This window comes from Brachyistius frenatus, unplaced genomic scaffold (assembly GCF_029030835.1).
Source record: "Brachyistius frenatus isolate BFR_SWC_R1_liver_20210118 unplaced genomic scaffold, ASM2903083v1 Contig_22, whole genome shotgun sequence".
Lineage (NCBI taxonomy): Eukaryota > Metazoa > Chordata > Actinopteri > Embiotocidae > Brachyistius > Brachyistius frenatus.
This window is the reverse complement of record NW_027210621.1, coordinates 408,782-430,329: the sequence shown is the minus strand read 5'-3', so window position 1 is coordinate 430,329 and position 21,548 is coordinate 408,782. Positions and strand designations below refer to the sequence as shown.

The following is a 21,548-nucleotide window of genomic DNA, read 5'->3' as shown; positions in this document are numbered from 1 at the left end:
CCGCAAACATTCATTTCAAAATCCAAAGTATATTTCGAATTCAGAATCACCAGCAGCTATTCAGCAAAGTGGAAATTGCTGCAAGTGCTGCATCGGACCAAAATAAGCAGCGGGTCCGCAGATCACATTCCACATACGGAGAGCATTAAGACGTCAACCTGGCACTCGGCTTCAAACTACACTCTCCCCTTCAAACATGATACAAAGTTGGAGCGAGTCCGTGACGGCTGCTGCTGCTTTTTTTTTTTTTCCACCGTCATTATTTTATATAAATGTAGCGTAAAGGCTCACTGAGATCAGTCAGAGCGGTTTGCTCGGGTGTCCAACACAGCACAGCGCCAGATTTACACCAGTCTGCTGCTGCCAGAATGACGGGCTGAAATTATGACTCCACTACCGGGAACTCTTGTTTCTTGTTTAATGAAATTAACATTGATTTTCAAATTAGGATTTGAAATGAAACTTGAATTCTTTGGTCAATTTTGTGTTCACCTAAATTATAACTTTCTTTTTTTTGGTCATCAGCTGTGCAGTTTTTTGAGAAAATGTTAAACCCAGGCTCCTGCAGAGCATCGCATGAAGCATTTTATGAAACACTTTTCACTTATCAGATGTTTCCAGAGATGTTCAGTAGATTTTAGGTCTGGTGACCCTGCAGCTCAGCACTCGTCTTTGTGTTTGGACTCATTGTCCTGCTGCAGAATGGATCCTCTCATGTTTCGGGTGCCAGTGGGAGCGTCGTGGTGTGGTCACATCCTTCGAGTCTTGTTTTGCATGGGAATCTTTATGCAAAATATATATTTTGTTTTTGAAATCCTTCCCGTATCGCTCTGCTGCTCTAAAACTTTAAATTCAGCTGCAACCGAAGGCTTTTAAAAAAAAAAAAAAATCCACATGAAGTCTTCAATAAAGCACTCGGCAAATCTTTATTGGCCACAATCTGCAGTCTAACAATACACCGTTAGAAGTCTATACATGTTGAATTAATCTGCTCTCACTGGCTGGTGTGTTACAGTTCTCACTCAACATGTCAAAAACACTCAACCCTCAAACGTAACCATATCACAGGCCTCACTGTCGGAGCTATTTGGAGGTGATACTGGTCGCCACGATTGTCTCACCCCGCTGGTTCTTGGCTTTGCACTCGTAGTTTCCGAAGTCGATGGTCTCCATGTCTTCCACGGTCAGGACGCTCTGTGAGACCCGCGTGGTGTAGCCCGTACCTCTGTTGACAAGCCTCCAGGAGGTTTGGATGTGAACAGGACGCTTGTCCTGCGCATTAAACAAACATCATTATGTTCCAGTACGTGAGGTGTTGGTTATAAAATGACTGCTCCATCATTCCCACTGGTTTGGGAGTAATTCATCAACGAGAAGCCTTCCTCTGGATAAAACCGTATTTTGCTTAAGTTTTAATATGTGATAATGTAACGGAAGAAATGTGCAGCTGTGCAGTTCTTCTGGATTTATGACACCTCCGTGAAAACGGTCCTGCATGTTTGCGTGAAGATGTTACACCCATACGGCTCTTACGTTATAAATCACAGCAGCACTTTTCATCAAGACGTACTTATGTGTGAATAACAGGGTTGTTAAGTTTTCACTAACAACATTAATCATACGATCATGATTCTGTGACATCATAACTAGCTTGGAGCCAACCGTTGACCTGAAACCTCAAGCAGAATTGACTTTTTCAGTAGATGTAATTTTTTAAGAATATAATCAAACATTTTGGGGGGAAAAAACATCTGAAGAAAAGTTTAATTCCTAATAATTAATATTGTTTATGGCAGGGAGGGGTTCTTCATCGACAGTGCAGCACCTCGATGGGCTTTTTAACTTCTTTTGGACAGATGATTAAATCTTATCAGACACATCTTACATTTAGTATAAATGCAGTGACTTGATTAAATAACAAACAGTACAGAGTCGGGGTTTTTTTTTGGAGTTTGGAGATTTCAACAGGACGGTTATGTTTTGTTTTTTTATTTCTTTGTCATTATAATGAATACAGTGAACACGTATAGCACGATTATGTTTGCATGCTAATTATTCTTTAAGATAGCTTACTAAGAATATCTTAGAAAATGATTATTCTGTCCTTGAAACATCACATCAGTCATGAATAAAGTTTAAAATAATGGATATACAAAATAGATTTAAACAAAATTAACATAAGGTAAAAATAAATCATTCATTCTCTGCTTACTTCTCTCCTAAATAACAAAATACAAAATAAATAGGTATATGAAGAATAGCAAAAAGTACCTTTTGAAGACCTTTTAAACATTATTTTGTTTTACTATTAACAAATATTTGTTCCTGTATTTAAAGATAGTGAGACAGTTAAGACAACTATTATCAGTTATCAATTAGCACATTTAATGATCACTTTTCTTAATTTAAAACTCCTGTGCTTGACCTTGACTCTTCTCTCTAACAGCATCAATGACCTATAATTATTTATGATAAATAGTTTTGAAATGCATAAGGTAATCATTATTAATCCCTGACAAAGTGGTAGTATATAACTTTGAATGAGCATACTGTGTGTTTACACATTTCCGGTATGTGTATTAGATATACTATATTAGCATATAGTTTGGTTTTGTAAACTTCTGGTAACAAAATATAGTAAATTTCTCTGTTGGAACAATATAATTGAACTGAAGTGACATGTCCTGTATCAACTGGATCAGATCTGGTTTTAGTTTTTAAGTCCAGTATTCCTCTTACCTGACCAGGATAAGACCAGGTGAAGCTCACGTCCACCTCTGGTTCTCCCAGCACAGTGCAGGTTAAATTGACATCGTCACCTCCTCTCACGGAGTCCGGAGGGGATTCAAGGCTCACAAACGGTGGTCCACTGGGAACTGGGAACAAGAAGAGAAGTTACTGTGTCTCTTTCAGACGGTGAAATCTACCTGGTGAAAATCAGCAGCTTCGTGGTATTTAAACAAGTAAAACTTCCATCATCGGTCCAGTCCTTATTTCGCTCCATCTGCCAGTCAAACATGCCACAGCAGCTTCGGTTTAAAACCACCACCTAAACCACACACTATTTCCATTTCATGCATTCACCTCCTCCCATTTGCAAAATCCAGACTGTGTTTCCATCTCAGCTGGCGAACGTCTGCGTAAACTAAACTCAGCAGCGAGGAGGCTTCTGACATGTCTGAAATCCAACCTTTTCCTGGACTCCGATGAAGCAAAGTTACCAGCAATTGATTCATGACCTGGTGGGACACCTCTCATGGTAGTTCTCGGTAAGAAGGCTCAGTAAGTTGACGAGGTAAATGGTTGGACAGTTCTAGAAACAGGAAAATGGTCAGCGTTACTGTATTACTGTAAGTGATGTCTGAGTCCTCACCCTCCACATAGAGCAGCTGGTACTTGGTGGAGATCTGAGGGGTGCCCTTGGTCACAGCCTTGCAGTAGAAAACCCCCTGATGCTCTGGGCTGGGGTTTGGCAGGACAAACCCCTTGGTGGGGTCAAAGGTCAACAGAGTCCCGTTTGCTGTGATTTCCTCCGGAGGAACCTCTCTGTGCAGGGACGCCTTGGCCTGCGGATCTGTCACACGACAGGGAACCACCGCCGGCCTGTCTGGACGCAGGTAGACGATCTCAAAGTGGATGGCAGACGGGACGAAGAGGTTCTCTTTGTCTGGTTGGAGGAAAGATGTGAGGCATCAAACAGTAAATATTTCTTCAATGGAGGAAAGGTGCAGATGTGCAGTTCTTCTGGATTAATTACACCTCAATGAAGACCGTTTTAAAATTACAGTTATAAATCACAGCAGCACTCTTGAATAAGACATACTTGTGTTAATAGTTTTTAAGTTGTCACTAACAACAATAATCATGTTTGTTTTTTTTTTTAAACAGAACATTGAGGCTTGACAGCAAAAACCAAACGCTTAAATTAGTCTTGGTTGTCAGGAATGGTCAGTTTTATTCCACTTGATAGTAATCACTGCACCCTGGAGGTATGACTGCATACAGATGAAGGTTGGCCAACTAAAATCATTTTGATAGAATTTTTCATTCCAGCTGACGACTCCAACTACTGAGAAGCATTTTTTTCCAACAGACGGGAAGAAAACATCACTTGCTGAGGGAGTTAACTGGAATAGTATGAATAAAATACAAAATGAGACAAGTTGATAACATTAAAATATAGTTCAAGATATAAAAATGAATACATTTCATTTATAGTCCTGGTATTTTAGATGATGGCTTACTGAAGGCATTTAACTGAACTTTTAACCATCATGTTAGTTAACTGTTATTAACTAAATTCTTTTCACTTTTTCTTTTCCTGCTATCACAAGTCAAAATTTCCTGCGGAAAAGGTCAACATCAGCCGACCGTTTCCTCTCCATTGCATATAAGCGACAAGAACGGCAATTATGCACTTTACTACACTGCTCTTTGCTCATCCACTATTACAGCACCACTTGAACTGTAAAGCAAAATAGTAAACAGTAATTGAACATACAGTAAAATCACCTCGTTAAGTTGCTGCGCAGCACTCAGAGAAATGTCAGCAGCTTTGGAAGTCATGTTTCTGGCCACCGACAGCTCTTTTCCCCACCAGCTCGACTCCATTCACTCCCTTATGGTTGTAGGTACTTTTCTAGATTTAGTTTTCCACTCTAGATAGTGCCCGATCAATACAGCAACATTACTTTAGCAATGGCACATTTAACTGTGGTGACGTCATTATCAGCACGGCACACAGTGGATGGAGGATATGGACGGGATGCTGCTCTTTAATCTCGGTATATCACTGTTTATCACAACAAGAAGACAAATGTGTTTCAGAAGAGGCTGAAGGCAGCAAGACAAGAGACTGGTGGGAGGCTGTGGGTTGCCATTGATCACGTAGTCTAGGGAATAAACACAATTACAGCCCCTGTAGAAGCTTGGCTTTTTAAAGATGACGCGTGCAGGATGTTCTGTGTTGAGTGTTTCTCTCTGACCAATCAGTGGTCTGCAGTGGTTTAACAACACCTTTCAGTATAGCCTCAGCTTGAAACCTCCACAGAGGTGATACTAGTTTTAAATAGTGTCAAAACCTGCACTGAATTATTTTAATGCTGATCTTATCTCTTTTAATAAAGCATTCATTGGTAAATCATTTATCATTCATTAATTAGCATCTTAATATGCTCTTTGTAAAACTCACCTGTGAAATAGATGTAGGACACAGAAGCGCGATCGTGGTCCTTCTCACACTCTGAGCCATCACACAGGATCACCCAGCAGCTGTAGATCCCCGTGTCCGCAGCAGAGGGCGACGTCAGGATCAGCTGACTGTACTTGTCACTTTGCTTGATGCTGCAGGCGGAAAACAAAACATAAGACACTCACAACTTATGGAAGCACTAAAGTCCCAAAAGGTGAGATTTTTTTCTTTTCTTTTTTTTTTCATCAACTATCTTGCAGGAACAAGTTAAATATCTTGTGTGCATAAGATAATAACTTGTTCCCACAGGATTTGGGAACAACTCACTGTATGAAACAACTTATGTTTCATGCAGCACCTGAGGCGCGAGTCGTTGAAGGTGTCCAGGTAGGTCGGGTAGGACCATCCGATGTTGCTGCCTTTGCATCGCAGCTCCATGTTCCTCCCAGGAGTCAGAGTTGTGCTCTGGCCCAGACGCAGGAAGCGACCTTTGTCCAACACCTGGGTGAGCAGGGACTGGCCTTTACCTCCTCCATCTTTTACTTTAGAGGGGCGCACCTTCACCCGTTTCCCACCCGGCCGGATGTGGTTCTCTCCTGCGTCTTTTCTTCTCTTGATCTGCTGGCAGGCACCTGCATGCACAGACACAGACAGGGAAATGAGAAAGTAATAATAAAGACAACACGTATAGGTCTCAACTTCTGTTGTATCAGCAGCTCTCATTCCTGAAAGAAACAGCAGAGGCTGGTGTTCAAGTTTGCTATCTTTCCCCAGCTGTGACAACAGTGAAACAGGAAGTGTGAAATCCGTGTTACTGGCACAAAAATGTCCAAAATCAAGCCTCTTTCTGCTTTCTTTTCCTCGGTGGGCACAGAAAACTGTTAAAGACCAGAACAAAGATCAGTCTGTAGTGTAGACTTTCACAATCCGTTGTTTTATTCTTCAGAGCAGCATTAATGAGCGCTCCAAGGAAAGGTCAGCAGTAAGGGCCAGATAATTAGAAACGTCTGTTGCATGCCTCATACCCAGCTGGTTTGAGTTGGTCTGCAAAAACGCTTTGGAAAAAGTTGCACAACTTCCACTCTAATGAACGCTTTTTCATTGTACATGCTTAAAATGCAAATATAGCAAATCATGGCTGCATATTCCAGAGAGCAGATGAAACGACACAGACTTTAAATAAACAATCTTTGCAGTTTGTGAGTGAGACCTACTTTAATGCACCTCCCATTCTACGCCTCTTACACAGACTGGTGCCTCCAGCCAGTATTTACACTACCTCACATGATCTAATCCTCCCTCTACTTCCAGGTTACAGCCCAAGTTGTCTTGATGATGTTAACAGTCATTTTGCTTCACTCACAAATCTACAGATCTACGAGACAGACATGGACAAGCGTCACTCACCATTTTGGAGCTCTACCCAGAGCAATGCCAGGCAAAGTACAACCCAGAGCTTCATGGTCAGAGGGGCGAGGATTCTGCAGGGCTGGAGAGGTGAGGGAGGTCTGATGAGAGGGCTCGGTGAGAAAAAGGAGGTCAGACTTGGAGCTTCGCTGGAACTCTGCAGGCTCCAGCTGCCCTGTTTAGATCTCCAGCTCCATCCTCCTCACAGACTGAGAGGAAGAAGGAAAATAAGTTCAGAGCTCTACTGTTTCCTCCCTCTCCTCAGACCAAGGGAGCAGAAAGTTGGAGTCTGAAGCCCTCTGCTGGACCTGAGGGTGAATTACACTACTTTTAAAGACTTCATAAGCAGTTCAAGTCCATCCATTTTGAAACAGACAGTTTTCGTCGTGCCTCCTTACTAATAACTCTTTCAATGTACGTATGGGCAGTATGTGAGTGAGACCTACTTTAATGCATCTCCCATTCTACGCCCCTTACACAGACTGAGTACTAAAAGAGGCGTGCCCAGTGTTTTCTGCTATTTGCAATTCAGTTTAGTGTTACAAATAAATGCCTGAAGGTTGATAACTCTGTACTTTCTTATTTTAATTTAGTTTACAAAAAAAAACCACACACATTAACGTATGACTTCAGAAAGTTATCTTTAAAAAACAGCAGGCCCTTAATGAATGTCTTCATGAATCATAAATGTCGTGTACGTGTGTTGTGTATGATTTTTGGAGAATGTATAAATCCTGGAAGAAATACTTAAACTGCATAAACTACAGGAGGCAAGAATCATGACCACTGAGCCATAGATATTTAAATGTATGGTGCACCTGATGTTGATATGTGCAAGTCTACCAACTAATATATAATGTGTTAACAGTTATGGATAAGGTCAAACAAGCAGAGGGAAAATATAAAGTTCCTCGTCAATGGCCACAAGATGGCGATAATACATTCAGGTTAAAATGAGCCTCTTCTTGGCTCAGTCAACTTTTTTTGTAACATGGAAATCTGTTTAATAGTTTTTGATATATCTCTCCAAATAAGCAGGACCACAAACCAAATCTTCATGAGGAAAAAATGACTGAAAAAAAAACGTCTAACACTTCATTACAGGAAAATACATTTTTATTTATTTGTATTTGTTTGTGCTGTTGGTAACAAGTGACACTGCGTCATTACATCATGGGTACCTCTACAGTATTTACTTAACCTTGCTGGAAGATTCTAGAGTAGAGGTTCAGTATAGCAGATTACCCTCCTGAATTTGTTCCATTGTTATTTAGAGCTGATCTCCCGGTTACCAACAACCTACAGTCTCAGAGTCTCACCTATTGAAAAATGTGGGATTTCTGCACAACAGAAAGTGTAAAACGCTGGCAGTGTAGGTGAGATCTCAGACACTAAATATATTTCTACTTCAATCATTGAGCAAAAAAGAAGTGGTGGCTCCTAAAAGCCTGGAGGAAGGAAAACATGAAATCTTCATAGTTCAGCACAAACCAGTTTTAAAGAAAGTTATGACTCCAGACTGTGAAAACATGATTTCGCAAGACAGATCTATTTTACTGTGTATAATACTGTAACTTGTAAATAATTATTGTGCTTCATGTTAGGTGGTGAAAGCATTCTGGTCATGAGAGAACAAGTTCATGAAGGTTATATTAACAGCAACTGTGTCAAAACAGCACAAAATATGTAACAAACAGGAAAATACAGCGTCTCATAATATGATAGAGTGAAAAAAGAAACCACAAATACCTTTTAAGAAGAGCTCTGTATCAAATAACTCTTCATATTCAGATTGTAACAGCTCATAGTCAAAACAAACTCAAAATTTAAAAAAAAAAACTGTGCTACATAAGACCACAACAACAGCTACAGGAGCTACAGGAAAGATTAATGGGATTTGTTACATAATACCTACATGACTTTCAGGTCCTATTTGACATATTGTACATTATTCTACTCATGATTTGTTTTTATACAAATAAGACAATTTCACATGTGTATGAAACAATAATTGCAAAATAGTTCTAAAATAAATTTAGACAAGTGGACTGACAACACATCTTGCACCTATAATGTTGGTGCTTTTTTTTAGCACCAAACACTCAACACTGGTGAATCAAAATCTAGCACAGATTTCAAAACCTTCCTGTACAAACCTGCCGAAAACGTAGAAATTAACAAGCGATAAGATGAAATATCTGTCATGCACTAAAAACTCAAGTCCATAAAGAAACAGAAAAGCTTTGCTGCAGCTGGTCATTGGCTGCTTCAGTGTAAAGGGAAATGAACATCACTCTCCAGTGTGTTACCTGTCTGTTGAGTTCTGCCTCCATGCTGTCCATGAAGCACAACGTGACCTGCAGGATGTGGTCCCGTCCCTGTGACGGAGCGGCTCCTCATCGTGCGGCCGCTGGTACAGAATTCTGACGCTGCCTTTGCAGGCTGAATGTGCTCGTGAGTGAAGCACACGCGGTGAAGCTGTATGAACAGGTGCATCAAGGCATAGCTGCTGTGTGCTTTCATGCATCTGTCGCCTCAGAGTTTGTGAATGAGTTGGCAAACTTTAACACTGGCTGGTCTTCTCTGGGCAGATGAAGCGCTCCTGGTCCTTTCCCTCTGCAGCTTTGCTGGGCTTGTTCTTCTCCTGGGCGGTGCTGCTCAGGGCTCCCTGGAGCTGGCGCTGGCGCTGGCGCTCCGCACTGTGCCACATGCCGTAGCCAAAGTAGATCAAGAAACCTGAGATGAAGAAATGTTAAAAGAGATGTGAGATACTAACAAAAAACAAGACTTTATGTTATTGAAGAAAATTGTATTCACTTTATAGCGAGAGTAATGAATGAATCCACTCTCATATCTGTCCATTAAATATAAATCAGCCAGCAGCCTCACTGCCACTCTGCTCGAAGGTAACAAACTTCATTTACCAGCTCCACTAAAGCTTTCTGATTAAGATATCGTTGCTAATTTGTTTAACTGCACAAAAACTGAAATGTCAAAACATCTAGCAACCTCACAGAAGTCACCGCACTTCCCAACTCCTCAGTCAACATTGACTTATTTCAACATATTTAATGTACAATATTTAATGTATGTCACATAGACAATTATGTAATCTTGCTTTTGTACACAATCACATACAAAACATAAGTTGCATCCTGTACTTTGTGTAACCTACATAACAAAGTTATTTTAACCCAAATCATGATCTTTTTATAAACCGACCAAGTAATTTTGGTGCCTAAATCTGGTGACCGTTTCACAATTCAACCACATGTTTATTATTGTTACAATGATCCCTAACGTCCAACAGGCCTGTTGCTGATACTGGCCAACATTTAAATAACTGCTTCTCTGGTTTAGGTGTGAAGACATGTTGGTCCCAAAGAGGGAGTTTCATATTCTTCGCACAGATATGAGAAGGTTGAAAAATCTTTTTATCGAACTATAAAAAACAAATTTTTCAAAACGTGAAATATCTTCTTTAAAGTAATAAATTCAAAGATTTTCATATATGTTAAATGTCTTTTACGTTACTATCACTGAATGAGGTAACACAATGGTGATTGAGCCTCTGACCCTCTGATTAAAGCCCTTGGATTTGGATTATTATGATCTGAACCAGCTGTGGCAACATTTACGGGAAAAATGACAAGTGACACAAAGTTAGTTGCGTTTTGCAGCTTCCAGCAGTGGTTGTTTGCCAGAAAGGCTACGTGGAGCTAACGCAAGCTAACGCTCTTCAACACACACTTCAGCTGTCAAGTGAATGATGTCACACAGGTGACAATGTTTGTATCTCTGGGAAGTTGAGTCCAAAATCACAGCTGCAATTACTACTGATCGCCATAGATGCCGCCAAAGAGAACTAAACAGGGATCCTCGAAATTGTAACTTTAAATATTTCCAAGTCATTTTTGGACCTGCAGTTGAGAGCCACTCACCAACAGCCATCCACACAGAGAAACGTATCCAGGTGTCTCCACTCAGCTGAACCATGAGGTAAATGTTGACAAATATGCTCAGAATAGGCAGGAAGGGCAGCAGGGGGACCTGTGATGGCAACAATCACACCAAAACTATGAATTTTAATGTGTTTGATCAACATTAAACAGGACCTGGTGTGAAACCAGAGATCTTATTGAGCTGCTACATACCATGAAAGTGACCTTCTTGCTGGTCTGAGGCTGCCTGCAAACCATGAAGATGCAGCCGCTGAAGATGAGGAGACACACGGCCAGCAGCACCAGGATCCACACTTCCAGAGCCAAAATGCCGCTGATGTGGTATGTGGTGAGATAGCTGATCACACACACCACCAGCACTGTGGTTGGAGGATACACACTTGATTGTGACACATATATAGACACCTGAAAGATGGACTAGGGAAAAAAAGCTAATAATTGAGACAGAGAACCGTTAAAGGCTTTTGACCCAGACCACCTACCCAGCACACTGATGGAAATGTTGACCACACTGGACGAATGTTCGGAGGGCGACACAGGAGGATGCAGGACAGCCTGCAGGGTAGAGCTACCACCTTTCAGCATGTTGAGGTGAGACTCGGACTCTGTCAAGTCTGACTCGCCCTCATTGGATGACAGGTAGTCCTTCTCACCTTTACCTGCCTGCCGCCCCAGACTCCAATCAGGCTGATACCTGCAGGATGGAGACATCAAAATCTGAGATTTATTTAGTGTTAAAGCCACACTGCTGTTCTTTAAGGCACAGAACTCAGTTATTGTTGTTTTCTAGGTCAGTAAATCTGAGGTTCTCAGCATACTGCATGTCTATAAACACCATACCTTCTACCAAACCACTTGAAGTCTGAAATAGTTTGAGGTATTTGTTTTTACTTTACAAAACAAGTGATGTAAAAAACAGGAAAGGAACACTGTGTCTGTGTTTACTGAGGCTGTGGTGATGAGTCTCTGTGCTGTATGCACCAGAGGTGTGCAGCAGGTCCGGAGTTTAGCAAGAAACTTGAGTAAACACCTTCATTTACTCAAGCAGCCACTTAACATTCATACAATGGGAGCATTCACAGCTCTTGCATCACTAGTGTGATGCAATAACAAACGGGGTAATCATGCCTGTGGGCTTTTGGAAAAGCTGTTAGGGAAGGTCTTGTACAATGTTTCACAACTTCTATATTCTTCTGAGTGTATTTTGAGTTACCCACCTGAGAATCAGTACACACGCAGCAACCAGCGAGTAAGCCAGCAGAGTGCCAATGGACATCATGTCAACCAGGGCTTTGAGGTCAAACAGGAAAGCCATGATGGCTGCAGTAAGAAAAAAATACCACCTTTAAAAGAACACTCCTAAGAAATAAGAACATCACACAGTTACTTACACCCACATACATTAGTGCAACATTAATGTTCTTGCAATGACAAACAGAAAAGTTTTCTGCATCATTCAAAAAATGCACATCAAAGTGAACAGATGCAAATTAAATTTCATGCAGACAAGTTTTCACAATGAAGCCAAACTGATCGTGTTCCTCTGATCTGCTATGACAGCTGTAACCACCTCCATACCAAGTGTCGTTTGATGTGAGATACACTGCGGCGTTGCTCTCAGTTCTCCGTTGTGTATCTCAGCACCAGACTGCAGTATGGAGCTGATCTCAGCAGCGTGGTTCAAACACAGAGCAGTGGTATGTCCGCTGCTCCTCACAACATTACATTAAAACAAAAATAGCAGTGAAAGCTCCCCTGCCCGGTGCTGCCAGGTGCTCAGTGCATGGCCTGTGGTGGTATGTTAGGTCCCTCCCTGGGCTCACATCTGCCAGACACTGTACCAGGTCATTCACCCTGCAAGTCTGAACACCTGTAGCACAGTGAGCATAATGTACACCTGGAGCTTTAGAAGTAAAGATTCTTTAGAGTGTATGTGCGCTACATCCGTCCACAAAGACTACAAAATCCTTCTTTAATTTATCCTTAAAGATGACGTACGCTAGTGTGTGTGTGTGTGTGTGTGTGTGTGTGTGTGTGTGTGTGTGTGTGTGTGTGTGTGTGTGTGTGTGTGTGTGTCTTATGTGTAGGAGTAGAAAGAGTATTATAGATGGAAGTGAGGTGATTGTGTTGAAAACTACTTTGCTAAAAGTAGCCAAATCAACCTGTGTATTGAGAACAACACTAAGAGTCTGAAGGCATAGAGGTACATTGTACGTTGTACTTGTCTGTGCTTTGAGCCAACATTAGCATACACATTAGCGTAATGCTGCCTTCAAATGAGGTCGAGTTGATTGTGTTCATGAGAAGAGTCTAATCTGAAGGCCCCTATCGAACAGCTCTGAGCTCTCGGATTGTGATGTGTTGTCTGACGACGAAGGCCATCGAAGTTCATTTTTGGATGGTCACTTACTGAAGGGCAATTTTAGGTGCATCAGGTTTTTCTTTGTACTTTAATAATATGTCTGAGGAAGATGTCAGTTTCCAACAGAACCATTTTTTCCCTCTGTCATTCTGCCTTTGCATTTCCTGCATTATGCTACTCGCCTGCAGGCTTGCTGAATTATTAGCCTCTGTGGCTTCTAGACATCGTCCAAGTTGCTGTTGCCTAGCAACGGTCTACTCAAGACTTAACCTCTTGAACTCCAAGCATACCGTGCACATCATGTTTTGTGCCGTAACCTCAAGCTGACCAGTTCCATTTCAAGGCAGCAAAACAAGCTCACAACGACAATCCCGACATGCTCATGCTTATAATGTGTATCATGTTCAGCATTTTAGTTTTGAATATTGAGCATTTTTACAATTTTAGTATCAATAAACACAATGTATGGCTGAAGCAAATGGGAATATTTTGCAGGTTTTTGGACAAGATCAAATTGTGACTTGATGAAAGGTCAGAGGACCCCCAAAGTTATCACAGCTCACAGTGGGGTATGAGTATGCGCATAAGCGTATATGTATTAAGTTACTTTCCAGTATCTAATTTGTTTTCTTTTGTTGTCAAGAAAGTGACTAAAAACCAGTTGGACTTGTGGACCTGTGCGGTGAACAGGGAGAAATCCTTCACCATTCATTGTAATGAGTGTGATGGTTTTGTCACATGCTTTCTGAAACACCGTCACCACGTTTATCATGCAGCCACCACCACCACCATCTGATCATGTGTACAGATAAAAAAACAAAAACAAATCCACAATACAACCCCATGAGAGGCGAGTCCTGGTCCAGGAGCTTACCCGCAGTGGTGCCTGCCGCCATGGTGGCAGCCACAGGCGACTGCCGCTTACTCACTTTGGACATAAATTTGAACAGAATACCATCTCGTGCCATGGCAAAGAGAATGCGCGGCAGAGGGAACATGGAGCCCAACAGGCTAGGGAGAAGAGGGTTCATGGTTAAGTTCAGGGCATTCTGGGAAAGAAAACAAGACACCGGCACAACTGTGAAAGAACAACAGGTGTATACGGAGGAAAAATCTCCAGTAAACTGGATCATTTAAAGCAGAAAGTGTAACAGGCCAATTTTGTAAAGAAAATAATTAACCAATTCATTTGCATCAACTCGACTGTGTCTTTCACAATTGATTGGTGGAGAAAGATTAGCTGAGTGATCTCACTCGGATGCTCCCCTCACCTGCAACTACACCGGAGCTCATAGTGGCAATAAGTGGGGTCTTCGTCTTAGGATTGATTCGGGCTAAGGCTTTGAAAAGCACCCCATCCTCTGCCATAGCATAGATTACACGAGGCATAGGGAAAATGGAGCCCAGCAGACTGCATGAGACAGCAGAGACATGCAAGACCAACACGTTAGTCAAGACCCCCGAACCCAGACACACAATCACACACCTACAGTCACATCATCAAAGCACCAAAGTATGATAAAGGCCAATGAGAGTCTTTCTTTCCTGTAAGTAATATCATATTCATCCTCCATTCATTTACTTCAATTTAAATGATTGGAAAATTTACTAGATTATTGATCTCGTAATAGTTTGTTTTTCAACTTTGAAAGTAGGTTTCCAACAGATTATAAAGGGGTTTTATGAAACCTTGAGTTATTACATTTCCCTGTTGGGTAAACATTCACTTCAAGCAGAAAACTGCATTAAAACATTTTCACAACTGGCTGTCTTGCATAACAGTTAGCAAAATTGCCAAGGGCAGTCAGTTTCCACAGTAACTGTATAAATTTCAACTGTCACCACTGACTTATACAACATTTATTTGATTCAAGTCCAATTTCACAACGTTCACGTTAATGTAGATAATGAGATGAGGTAATGAATGAATGATATCAAACAGGGCTCGTTGACAGACAACTGATGGGAAATATAAAACCTCCAGGGAAGAAAGACCTCAGAATAATAAACCACATCAACATGTTGCTGTGACAAACTTGCTCATTATATAGGAGACTTGAATTATAAATATTAAAACACAAAGACATGCAGGTGTTTCAAAACAGAGAGAATAAATATTGCACCCATCACCGGCCCAATGAAACAACAGGAATCAATCCAATAACAAGACACACACAGAGATATGTGGTCAGATTTTTTGACCCAATCTCCAATTATCTCCAATTTATAACAGCTACATCAATCAGAAATGATATATGTTCTGTCTAAATGTTTTCATTTTACAACATAAATGTTGATATTTGCTATAATGTCCTCAGCTTTATTCATAAGAACAAAGTGGTTACCTGGTAGAGAGGGCACACAGTGAACCCGCAGCGACCACATACTTGGCCGGGCCCCAGCCCACGTACTCAAAGGCCATGGGCAGAGGGCTCTTCTCATCCAGCAGGTAGTAGGGCATCATCAGGGTGAGCGCAGCCGACACCCCAAAGTAGGCCAGGAAACACACCGTCAGTGACACCACGATGCCGATGGGAATGGCCCTCTGAGGGTTCTTCACCTCCTCACCTGTCACACAGAGACACACAAATACATATTATTATACTGTGCTTTGATAAATCACACTTAATCACAAGCTATCAATGACTCACCTGTTGTTGCAATGCAGTCAAATCCAACAAAAGCGTAGAAGCAGGTGGCAGCTCCGGCCAAAGTCCCACTGAAGCCGAAGGGCATGAATCCCCCGACTCCGTAATCACTGCTCACGTTGGCCGTCGCTGACAAGTTCCTGAAACACGAACACTGTCATTTAATAACAATAACCAACTGTACAGCCCCGTCACATGCTCACGCATGTAGTACACCAGTCAGTCCACTACAACATACCGTGTCAGTGTCATGTTTTCACTCACCGAGGCCAGTAAACTACATGCATGTATGACAAGGCCGTACAAAAAATGATAAAGTAAAGTGGATGTTGGAGTGGGAACAAAAACAAGTCAAAGTGGATTTATTTAAGTAACGTAAGTAAGCTAGTCACATAACGTAATGTATTTAACTGAAATAATGTATGTTAAGTAACTTGCAAAATTACTTATTTAAAGTGAAACCAGAATCTTTTCTTGAACCCAACCACGTAGTTTTTGGTGCCTAATCCTGAGGCGCCTTATTTTTAAGCCTTAACGAGGCGAAATGTGACACCGACACGGTATCCTCTAGAGGACTGATGGTGTATTACACTTCAGCAGGATATCGGATTGAACAGTAACACTCATCACAGCCATGTGCCTGTTTTTGAATGGCTGCATAGACATATTGTTCAGATCAAATGAATGAATTACCGTGTAACTACGGTGACATTTATAAGGGATTCCTCAGTTATATTCCAGTTGTGTGTGTCTCCTTTGACGAAGCCGGAGATGATGACAAAGAGGAGCACGAGCACGTTGACAGACGTGAAGACTTTATTGACCCAAGCTGACTCCTTCACTCCAAACGACAGGAGTCCTGGACACAAACACAACAGAGCTCAGGACAGTAATGTGCTGTTTGTTGTAGTTTAACTAAAATGTCAGTCACTACTTCAATAAAAATTTAATCAGTTAATGCCTGCTTCATTATTATTGATTCTTAAATACCATTATTAATTAAAATTACTTAACCCTAAAACCTAGTAATTTCAGGAGCTGAGTCCAGCTCACACCAAGTGTATATTTTTACATTTGATCATGCTGCTCATAAAAAAGCCCACTTGATCAATTCAATTACAACAGCTCACATGTGAACAAGTATGAATGTCTACAACTATGCTAACAACTCTGTGAAGCCCGAGCACAGTGATACTTTGAGCTAAATGCTAACATCAGCATGGTAAGCAAATGTAATATTTACCACGATCACCGTCTCAGTGTACAGGGGAAACAAAATGTTTAAACTTATGACTGTTATTGATGGAAAGTCAAAGTGGAGGATTACTAAAGTTACAGTAAAGCAATTTAGCCCGAGGAGTGTCTGTTTCAAATTTAATGGCAATCAATCAATTGAGCATGTCACAAGTCTGCATATCTGCAAATAGTATAGAAATCCATCCATCCATCCATTATCTATACTTACTTCATAGTGAACAGAAATATGTGTTATAAATACACCCATTAGCTACAATAAATGTCTCCAAAAACATGGAAAATAATTTTGGGATGTTCCAGACCACAGCAAATAAAAGGTTGTGTTTCTTCTCAAAGAAACTTTTTTATTTTGGCTTTAATTTTTTGTTGCATAAGCTTTACATTTGCCATCCTCACAAAATCAACCAAACACTAGTGGTTTGTTTCTGTGTAACACTTACCTAATGTAATTATTGCATTGGCAGGCCAAGAGATGAAACACATGATAAAGTCTTTGGTTTCAGCCCGAGGGTCATGAAGGTGGGATGTAACAAAAATGTATCCAATTTGAATTTGGACCACAGGAGATGAATATGCAGAGCTGCCCAAGTTACTGAAGATACTATCTGGACACTGAGCTGCTTCAGTGGTCCTTCTCTGTTTGTCAAGAAGCTGTTGCATTGCTGAGCTATGACTGTGTGACTGGGAACGAGATCCAGGGGGCTTCTGAAGACCAGCAGGATGATGGGGGCCTTTCTAAAAAGGACTGGAGTGTATTTGGGCACCCAGTGGACTCACATGACCCTCCTGGGTGCTGTGCTCTGCCCCCTTAACCTCTGATAACACAACATCCTGCCATCTTGTTATTGGATTATGCCAGCTGTGGCTCACGGTTTGAGTTGTTGGGCGTTTAAAACAAGATGCACCAATTATTTTTTTTCCATTCATTAACTGCAGCAACATATCAACTTGAATTTTGGGGATTTTCAGCCTTTATTTGCTGCCTTACCAGAAAGCAGAAGAATCAGGCAAACAGCAAAGAAGTCGGGGTACTGAGCCAAACCAGGAGAGTTCATGCTGAAGTAGGTTTTACAGAATATCTCGATGTGTCCTCCGATCATTTCATCAAACGTGCCACTCCAAGCTCTGGCAACTGAGGAGGTACCTGTAAGAAAACAAAGATCAGACACCGTGGAGAGCAAGTATCTTCTGTCAATGAGAGGCACTTCAAAGATTGTAACCAACTCACCAATCACATAAGAGAGGATGAGGTTCCAGCCAGTGATGAAGGCCCAGATCTCCCCTACAGTCACATAACTGTACAAGTAGGCAGAGCCAGTTTTTGGGACGCGGGCACCGAACTCAGCGTAACACAGGCCGGCCATGACGGAGGCCAGAGCAGCGATGAGGAAGGAGATGACGATGCTGGGGCCCGAGTCTCCCTTGGCCACCTCTCCAGCCAGGACGTAGACGCCGGCGCCTAGAGTGCTGCCCACTCCCAGAGCAATTAGGTCGACGGTTCCCAGGCAGCGGCAGAGCTTGGAGTCCTCCAGGTTGTTCAGATCGACCACTTTCCTGCGCACCAAGGAGCGGCCGAATGACAGAACCTGTTCCAGCATGTTAACACCTGTTGACAGAGAGAAGGGGAGAAGAAAAGCTTGAAAATACCAGTGTGCTCTCATGCTGTAGCGTGTGATGTGAATGGATATGTGTATATATAGAGGTGCAGTGTGCATGCAGTATGAAGGCTTCCAAACTGCAGACACACAGAGAAGAAATATATATTTTCATCAATCTTCTAAAATCATAGTGCAACCAAGAGGAAACAAAACCAGGCAGCACATCTCACTGAATCACTACTCTTTATCTCAGCATCAATATTTGCACATTTAAAAAATTCAGCAGACGGTGCCGGAGTTGTGAAACTAAAGGTCAGATCTATCAGTGCAGTCTGATTTAGCTCCACCTGCTTTGCATTTTGAGCTCTTGCAGCGCGTTCTCTTGAAAAGTCAGTTGCACAACATGTGAGATGTTAGAAGGTTTGAAAGGGATGTTAACCCAACAAACGTGCATTTTAGGGAATGCTGCCAAGTACTGTAGTGTGGTAAAGTTCATACAGTAAGGGTCCCATTAAACTCTATTGTTTGGGATTATGGTATTATCTAAGTACTGAAAGAGCTACATTCATAATGAGACCATGAATGCACCGATATGACACAATAAAGGCATTCCAGTAGCTGTGTGCACTAATTACAAATAAAGGCTATAAAAAGAGAAACTGCAGTCTTCTTGTCTTGCAAATAAAAATGTCTCTTTTCATTTAAAGGATTGATGGGGATGCTGCTTAAAATATGCACAAATACAATATGATGAATGAGGATGAAATACTCCTGCTCCTCAGTGAATGGTCATTATAGTAGTCATTTGCTTTGAAGTTTAGGCTCCTGCTTTGAACCTAAACTTTGATTATTGTGACAGTAAATTAACACTGACGACCATCCAAATGTGCATTGATCTCCACTGCAGTGTGGATTTTTACTCCAAGAGAAATGAGTTTGGAGTTTGACAGCTCATTAACATTACAATGTAGGGTGTAATACAGCAGCTCCATAAATACAGTGCATTGAAAGTGAACACAGTGGAGATTGAGAGCAGACTTTGGCAAGTAAAAAAGGCAGCTTTGCCCAAAGGAAAAACAAATTGTAGTAATTTAGCCTGTCACAGAAAATGTCATATATTTCACATTGTACATTGACAACATGTGCACCATTCAGTATCTTAAACTGAACATGCTGGATTTCTCTGCAGACCTTGTCTGACCTCAGGTTCTCAAAAATCCTCACTGATATGAAGTTTGACTTTTACATTTCTGCATCAGTATTCTAAATGTAAACACAACCATCCTAGCAAAAGCTTTACACATTTTCTATTGAATTAGAGTTATGCTCATACCTCAGAATGACACTGTATGGATGTGACGGGTCCAAGTTCAGACACAAAAACACAGAGGTTGCTGGAAGTCTCACTGCTTTCCTTCCAGCTTGCTTGTGCAGGGAGCCTCAGTGGATCAGCTGCACATGAAGCTGCAGGTAAAAACGTCAGGTCACATCTACTGATCCGACGAACTGCAGTCTCTAAACTCTCCAGTGTGCTCAACACTAATTCACTGTGCTGGCACGTAAACTGTGCAGAGCAGTACGTTCACTCCTCCCCTCTGTCCCCAGTGTTTCTTAATAGGACCTGCCCTAGCCTTGCCCCCAGACTCAGTCTCCAGTCCCGCCACGGCCAGGGGAGTGACGTCCCCATAGGAGGGAGGCACCAGGGGAGGAAGGGACCCAGAGGAATTAGGGTGGGGGCGAGGGTGTGTGTGTGTGTGTGTGTGTGTGTGTGTGTGTGTGTGTGTGTGTGTGTGTGTGTGTGTGTGTGTGTGTGTGTGTGTGTGTGTGTGTGTGTGTGTGTGGAGAGGGGGGAGGGCATTTTACCTCCATGCTTGTGGTTTGGGGCAGTGAAACTCTGTGGAGGCAACATTGCACCATAAGCTCTCATCCTGAGATCACACAGCAAGACAGACAGGGAAAGAGGGGAGGAATCTTTTTGGTCTAAATTTTTATTTCTAATGCATACTCAGGCTAAATAGATCCCAGCTGTCCACATGCTTCTGATGACTGATAAATGGTTAGGCAACTTTCACTGACAAACACTGAGACAGACACTGTTTACCCAGTGCAGCCCACAGGATTGCTGCTAAAAGCATGGGTGCTGATTGGTCAATGAAGGGTGGATAGTACTGAGGAGGTTAAGTCCTCTTAATGGAAGGCAGGTATTGCTCAATGTACCCTGAGCTATTGGACCCATGAACATAATAAAATCAATACCACAGCTCACTGTGGTACACCACCAAAAAGCCTGGCATTGCCACGGCAACTTCACCGGCTTACAAGCTCTACAAGGGGGGAAAAAAGTCTAATTTTTCCATCAAACATGACCTGAGAATTACAACTAAGGTTGACTTTGCAGAGGAGAGCACTTCTGCCAAGACCAGCTCAAACCAGCTTAAGACCTCAGTGGGAAGGTGGCAGCTGGCCCCTGGAAACACCATCCAGCCCTCAGACCAGAGAGTCGACGGCATGACAACAGCCAACTCTCTCTGAGTTTGTCCATCCAGCCAAGCAGCTAAATATCATGGACGATTGCCCACCAAACCCTGGCTGCAGGGGCTGATTATCTGACCTGCATGCTGATGGGAAAGCAAATGCTTTCCTTAGTGGTGGTCTGACTGGAGACACAACTGTTTATGCCGGTTGTAAGAGCCCTCCTATACGACTAAGTTAAATCAAGGACCAGACAGTATTTGGTGCTGCATATCAACTGTAAGTTTGAAGCAAACTTTCATACAGCCTGTTATTACATTTTTAGCACTTGTAAAAACAGCATTTTTAGAAATACATTGTATTTTTACTTTGATCCAATCAAGCCTCCATCCCCTACTAAAAAACAACTGTACTTGCTTTTTAGAATGGACATGAAGTTTCATCACACGTAGTTTGCACTGTAACCATGGAAATGCTGGAAAAGAGTCACTGGCTCACCGTATTTCATTGTTGACATGTGCTAATTGTGTGAAACCAATTGAATGCATTTGCCCTTCAATGGCTGAGTGACCTAGCTTCAAAAACGTGGATATGGTCAACAGATTGAGTGGTGTTTGCCTTGCAGACACCGGGACTGCTCGCTCCAGTTAA

At 41.9% G+C, this 21,548-nt stretch overlaps 2 protein-coding genes across 3 annotated transcripts; both read right to left on the bottom strand.

Annotated features, from left to right (window-relative positions):
* Positions 1 to 902: 902 nt before the first annotated feature.
* On the bottom strand, positions 903 to 6,827 carry pdgfrl (platelet-derived growth factor receptor-like). The gene is made up of 6 exons (XM_069696786.1): positions 6,599 to 6,827; positions 5,550 to 5,823; positions 5,192 to 5,343; positions 3,374 to 3,667; positions 2,740 to 2,876; positions 903 to 1,272 (listed from the first exon to the last, which is right to left on the bottom strand). Exons 1-6 carry the CDS (start codon positions 6,651 to 6,653, stop codon positions 1,084 to 1,086), a joined length of 1,101 nt encoding a protein of 366 aa, XP_069552887.1. The 5' UTR covers positions 6,654 to 6,827; the 3' UTR covers positions 903 to 1,083.
* An 869-nt stretch (positions 6,828 to 7,696) lies between these two features.
* Positions 7,697 to 20,011, bottom strand: slc7a2 (solute carrier family 7 member 2). Of its 2 annotated transcripts, none has more exons than XM_069696784.1 (12): positions 19,759 to 20,011; positions 18,056 to 18,433; positions 17,816 to 17,971; positions 16,264 to 16,429; positions 15,574 to 15,710; positions 15,268 to 15,490; positions 13,797 to 13,933; positions 11,778 to 11,880; positions 11,043 to 11,254; positions 10,753 to 10,919; positions 10,540 to 10,648; positions 7,697 to 9,334 (listed from the first exon to the last, which is right to left on the bottom strand). In XM_069696784.1, the coding sequence occupies exons 2-12, from the start codon at positions 18,423 to 18,425 to the stop codon at positions 9,162 to 9,164; spliced, it is 1,953 nt and encodes a 650-aa protein (XP_069552885.1). In that variant the 5' UTR covers positions 18,426 to 18,433; positions 19,759 to 20,011; the 3' UTR covers positions 7,697 to 9,161. The 2 variants fall into 2 exon arrangements, with proteins under 2 accessions (XP_069552885.1, XP_069552883.1); XM_069696782.1 differs by lacking the exon at positions 13,797 to 13,933 and adding an exon at positions 14,194 to 14,333 and having other exon boundaries at positions 19,759 to 20,008.
* Between the last annotated feature and the right edge of the window lie 1,537 nt (positions 20,012 to 21,548).